The sequence below is a fragment of the Saccostrea cucullata genome, unplaced genomic scaffold, assembly GCF_032062105.1.
Source record: "Saccostrea cucullata isolate Sc308-1 unplaced genomic scaffold, CSIRO_AGI_Scuc_v1 ctg3744, whole genome shotgun sequence".
Taxonomy (NCBI): domain Eukaryota; kingdom Metazoa; phylum Mollusca; class Bivalvia; order Ostreida; family Ostreidae; genus Saccostrea; species Saccostrea cuccullata.
The window spans coordinates 175431-181612 of record NW_026921571.1 but is presented as its reverse complement, the minus strand read 5'-3'; the positions used below and the strand labels follow the sequence as shown (position 1 = coordinate 181612).

The 6182-nt window shown below is 37.1% G+C and overlaps 1 protein-coding gene across 1 annotated transcript; it reads right to left on the bottom strand.

The window, feature by feature from the left end:
* Positions 1-2006: 2006 nt before the first annotated feature.
* Positions 2007-4647, bottom strand: LOC134260378 (putative nuclease HARBI1). Its single transcript, XM_062742949.1, has 5 exons — positions 4535-4647; positions 4005-4156; positions 2971-3083; positions 2655-2766; positions 2007-2407 (listed from the first exon to the last, which is right to left on the bottom strand). Exons 1-5 carry the CDS (start codon positions 4645-4647, stop codon positions 2007-2009), a joined length of 891 nt encoding a protein of 296 aa, XP_062598933.1.
* Positions 4648-6182: the final 1535 nt, after the last annotated feature.

Below are 6182 nucleotides of genomic sequence, written 5' to 3'. Positions count from 1 at the left end.
GTTGCTCAACGTTGCAACCTATATTCCACCTCCTTTCAACGTTGAAACAACGTTGCGTGCCTGCTGGGATGTAACATTCGTCCATATTTTTTTGAACCCCAACAAAAGTTATGTCGCACGTCATTCATGGGGGTTCAAAAGGGGTATCTATGAAATCGGGTTGAAAAAAGTACATGTATCTGTAGTGGATTTTGAATCATTCCTCTTTATTTTCCAGTGTTTATAGTATATTTATAACAAATATAAAAAAATGTTATAGTAATCAACTACATGTAACCACATATGGAAAATTTTCCCTAATCATTAAATTTATTAGGCCTACATGATGTTATTTTTCTGTTACAGAAGATTCAGTTTGAAAAAAAGAGAAGAAGCAGAAATAAAAAAGAAGTACTACAACGTCAAGCAACGCAGTAATTTAATTTGTAAATTTTCTTACACTTAGCCCCCCCCCCCCCCCCCCACTTTCAATTTGCTTCCGACGCCAATGACATATAAATGTATCATATAAATTTCTGCATGTAATCAACAGGTTCGAATAGTCTAAGCGTTTTTCAAAAAAGGGGGAGGGGTGTTGGAGTAAAAAAAAATTAAACCTTATTTAAAAAAAGGGGGGGGGGGTTGTTTCATGCAAGTATTTAAATTATTACGTTACACAGTCTAAATATCGAAAAACTATAGGTACAGTTAAATTAAAACAATATTGACCATCCCATTTTATACAGGCAAGAACAAACTTGATCAAATAAAGAGACCAAAAACTGGGGGAGGCAAACCCATAGCTTTGACCACAGCAGAGGATCTTTTACTTCAGTCCATGGAGGGAAGACCTCAGATAGAGGGAATCGTATCCGGGATTGATACAGTTGGCAAGAATTCAATATTATTCAATTTTAATTTTATTAATAATGATTTTAACAAATTAAATTAGAAGATTATATACTATATAATAATGATACATTTTACTCAATTTGTAAACGTAAGGTATTTATTTTTAAAAATAGAAATATCAGGATTGGCGATGATCCTACATGTAGTGACAATGCAATTCAAGAGGAAAACCAGTGTAAATAATTTTATTAAGTATTTTCATTCGAAGTAAAAAATTCTCTATATTTGGTTTTAATAGTATCAAAGACAAACCAAAGTAATGCAGATGCACAAGAACCAAATATAAACAAATCAACATCTTCGACTGCTACATCTACGAATTACACGTATAGAAAATCAAGAAAAGGTAAAATATGTCATATTTAGCAATACACAGTATTACGTTTTTGACCCTTGCAATTAATAAATACTAGTAATAATCAATAAATCAGATTACTGTTTCTCTTTACATATAAAGCTGATACACGCAACAATACACGCAACAGGGGGAAGTTAGCAGAGCTTGAAGAAGAAAATATGAAGTTGGATAACCAGAAGCTTCGGATGCAAATTAACCAACTAAATGAAAACAAAGAAATCCTGACACTCAAAAAGGAAATTTTAATGCTCAAGAAATCAAAACTGGAATTTGGAATCCAAGCTAGCTATCCATTTTTTACCGAAGCACTTTCCGCAAATCAATGTACAGATATTTCTGAGTGTTAAAGACATTTATGAACTTAGATAGAATGTTCTTATCGTAGTTATAAATTTATGAATGACGGAAGGTTTGATACACTCACTTAAATCACATGTTATGAGAATCTATCGAGTTAAGGAAATATTGTATAGGAATACACCTATTTTGTAGATAAATGAATGTGTATTATACGAGTTGAAAGTAAGAAGGATAAAGCTGATCGAGCGTTATATCAATTGAGTTGTATGAAAAGGTAATAAAATTTATGACATCTCTGACCACTAATTTTCATTTCTACCTAGATTCGACAAATGCAAATTAATATTGCCTGTATATTTTCCCGTAAAGACTGCCGGATTGCATGGGTAAATTATGCTTCAATTGTATTCGTGTGATTAAATGAACAGAAATTGTGAATTGAATATAGCAAAATAACTCAAGAGAAAAACAAATCTGCAATTTCATCTCTCTTCCTACAACCATCGTTACTAGGCGGAATTCGATCTACATTCATGGCAATATTGATGCATTCCTGCAAATCATAATCTGCGCAATTACTGCTGATGAAAATATCTGATTTTTCTATCCTTTTGTTGTGTAGTAAGACACAAGCAGTGATATAATCAACAGCTTGTTCAGGTGAACATCTCAGACCGTAATGAAGGCACTGAAACCGCTTCTTTAAAACACCATAGATTTGTTCTATGAGAACACGGGTACGGCACAACGAGCTGTTGAAGTTTTCCTGGGCTCGGTTTGAAGGTACATTATAAGGAGTCATGAGGTAATGAGTGCAGGGGTATCCAGAATCTCCAAGTAAAAGTCCACTGTGTATTCCTAAAAAAAACGTTAAATGTTTTAATCAATACTAATAATTGCCATACATGTCACACATACATGTACTTGCGCAGATCTATCACTGTATCGCCCTAAAAAAATCCTGGATCCGTGTATATATGTCATATAGTAATATGTTTTTGTGACTGTATATAGTTTTATTATTTCTGTTTACTTTATGAAAAAAGAAAGGAATTCATTTTAACAGTACATTTTATAGATGTTCACATTTCTTACTTTTTCTTACCTCTCTCGAATTGATGGCATAGCGCGGATGATCTCCATACCCTACTGTCGTGTGTTGACCCAGGCCATCTTGCACATAGTGATGTAATTCGAAAATTGGGGTCGCATACCATCTGCATGTATTATAATATATATTAAATATTTATATTATATACCTGGTTACTAGCAGTATTTCATACATAACTCAATACCAATTTGAAGCAAAAATATGCGATTTCAAGACTTTTTCAACCTCTAAAAAACTTAATTGTTCATCATTTCAGAAACGGGTGTATTCAAGTTTGTTTCCCTAATATGAAATCTACATGCAATAATACCTGCACATTCAATGAATGGTACCCCTTTCTATTTACATAGTCCACCTCGTTTTCAGATGGCATCGTAATTTTGATAAAAGTGCCGTCCACGCATCTGAGTACTTGGGGGAAACCTAAACAAATAAAACATGAGACTATACACAGGACCATTTTTGAAAAAAAGTGTTCTTAAGATACATGTAGACGAAACCTTTTTTCAGGAAGACTTGAAAACTATTGTGGTGAAAATGGACTAGTTTTATAGACTCCTCTTATTTTCTATTTTTACATTGTTCTTTTTTAGTTATCTCCCGTGACATTACGCGGGCTATACTGTACACAGAATACAAGTACATTTTGTGGCCAGCTCGCGTTTGTTGTTTATTCGCTATATATTGGCGATATTTGTGGTGCCGACAGCTAAAAGCACTACAACTGGTGTCACATAAGTGGGATTCGTCCAGGATTGTTCCACATTAGGACGGATTTTTGTTTATTTTGACGATTACAGATTGTCACAGCGAAGCGCACGTGTTTCATGGCAATGTATGGGGGTGCCGATTGGGAATATCTCGAGGTACTCAGTTACTAAACAGTAAACACTGTCGCGTTCAGGAAAATCTTGTTTCTTAAATTCAATGTTCAACTTCTGTTAATTTTGATTGAATTTATCGCGCAAATTGAATGTTTGTTGATGTAATCTATTTATAGAATTAAAGTTCTAGAGGTACAGGGTGTTTACAAATTATAGAACATACTCGCACCAATTTTTAGGAAAAAAAAGTTTAACAATAAAAGTTTCCGAGTAAATTACAAGTAAATTCATGAATATGTGTTGAAATAAAATAAAATTCATTTATAATTAGGAGAATTAGATAATTATAAGTAACCAAATTAAGGGGGAAAAATTAATTGAATAAAATTACTGTCAACAAATTTGCATGCCCTTGGTGCTCACTGCGATCACTTTGGACATCAAATAATGTTCATTGTTCACTGCGAACAAAGTTTATTGTAGCGGTCAGTAAAGGATTTGGTGCATCTCCTAGAGTCACGACCATTGGTAGTTCCGCAGGAAGAGGCACGAAGCATAGCAGTCTTGGTCTCCGACAGTAAAGGCATTCGATTGGAGCAGATAAAACAGGACACATCCTTGCCACTCGTCTTCCTGTATAAAAAGGGGGCAACGACGAAGGAGCTTGTAGACCTATTGATACAAGAGTTCACCCATCTTACTAAAGGACACAAGCCAGTAACAGTCTACTTTTGGGGTGGAACTTGTGACATAACAGAAAAACGAGGAAAATATATAAACATTCGTGGTCAAGTGACAGATACAGTATCATCTGTAGTAAAAGAGCTACACAGGGCCAAAGATTTTATTCTTGGTAATAACTGCCGCATTAAGTTTATTGGCATACCTATTTATTTAGTTTCCCTGTACAACGATATCAAAGGGCATCTGAATCCAACAGTATTCCTTGACTCGGACAAAGAAGTTGAGATAGAGGTAGATCTCCTCAATACACGTATTGAACAGATAAATCAAAGCCTAGGTCGAAACACACTTAAGTTCAACGCTGACTTGCGGGACTGCAGACGGGGCAAAAAGAGATACTTCTTTGAGTTGCTATCAGACGGTTTGCACCCAGGCCATCTTTTATCCCAGAAGTGGTTACGGCGACTCGAGCTTGACATTATTAGGGAGTGTTACACCCCATGTGATGCACTTGAGGTAGATGAACAAGAGTTCCTCTCATTCCAACATGGCGAACAAGGCCGAAAACACTGATGATGAAATAATAAAGAATACTGACTTTACACAAAGTGACAATGGAGTAGTGACTGACAATAAAAATGAGGAAGACAATTCTTGGCTGCACAAGACACTTGAGTCTTTCAGTTCTTCTTTTGACAGAAAGCAGCAACATAATCAAAAATTATTTGCACAGACTATGCAAGAAATAAAAGAATCTTCTACAAAACAAATCGCTATTCAACAAACCATGTTTCAGAAATTTCTTGAGGAATCGAAGGAGGAAATAAGTCATTCTCTGAGAATACCACCATTTGCTTCAACCCCGAGGCCACACGCGGCTTCGGGATTGATGCATACTGGACAGTATCCGCCGGTTAGTTCACAGATTTCAGATGCTGCACCAACCCCTAGATCACAAGGTCATGCAACTTCTTGGTGGACACCATCGTCTCAGCCACCCTCATTTGCTGGTTATGCACCTGACTTCCCCTCAGACCGAAGAGGAACAGACCGACCATTTGATGAAACCTTGCGTGTCATTGAGGCTAGGGAAGGACAACGACCCTCTCCTTATCAACCTAGCTCCCGAGGTGGATCTAGATCCTCAGAGAACAACCAAGCTGCACCAAGAGGTCCACAGACTAATCTCCCGACTTATGAAGGCTAGAAAGAAATTGAAGTTTTCCTTGTTCCATTTAAAAGACTAGCCGAGCGGTATAACTGGACGGAAACCAAGAAAATAGACCGCCTCTATGAAGGTCTGAAGGGTAAGGCAATGTGGTATGTTTGCTCCTTGCCTAAAGCAATGGCAGCCAACTACATCTCAATACGTGATAGCCTAACTAAACGCTTCGGGCGGAAGGACCCTCCAGCCACTGTTCGCAGGAAACTGGCAGAGATCCGACAAAAGGGAGAGTCAAATGATGAGTTTGGTGAAGAAGTCCGTCGCTTAATTACCCAAGCTTATCCTGGTACTGACTTGGAAATGCAAGATCAACTTGCTGCAGAATCTTTCTTAAGAGGATACCGTAATTCCCGGATTGCATATGATGTGCTAAACAGAAACCCTAAGACACTAAATAAAGCGATAGAGCTTGTCACTTATCAAGAGCATAATTACAGAGCCACTGTTGGATGAGATAATGACTATCAGAGGCGAGAAAGGACTAGGAGGGTAACCTGGACAGATGATTCTGATAATGACGGTCCTCCTGATGATGAGGCAGAAATTCCTAGAGTGCAGCGGATTCAAAAACCCACATATATTACCATGGAGCAGCTGGACCACCGTCTTAAGCAAATAGAGACGCAACTTAAACGGAACCAGGAGAAAGAGAGAATGAAACGAGGCCACCTATTTAAGGATATAAAAAGTAGATGTTTTCAATGTGGGCTGGGCACTTCAAAAGTGACTGCAAATCTCGACCCCAAACAGTCAAATTGCAGGAACAGAAAATGCCAACAGTAAAGGAAG

Coding starts and splice junctions, on each gene's coding strand:
- LOC134260378 (XM_062742949.1), bottom strand. CDS start 4,647: ATGTCAAGCTCGAGTCGCCGTAACCACTTCTGGGATAAAAGATGGCCT. Junction 3,084..4,004: donor CTGCGGAACTACCAATGGTC/GTGACTCTAGGA, acceptor TTATTTGTTTAG/GTTTCCCCCAAGTACTCAGA. Junction 2,408..2,654: donor ATGCCATCAATTCGAGAGAG/GTAAGAAAAAGT, acceptor CGTTTTTTTTAG/GAATACACAGTGGACTTTTA.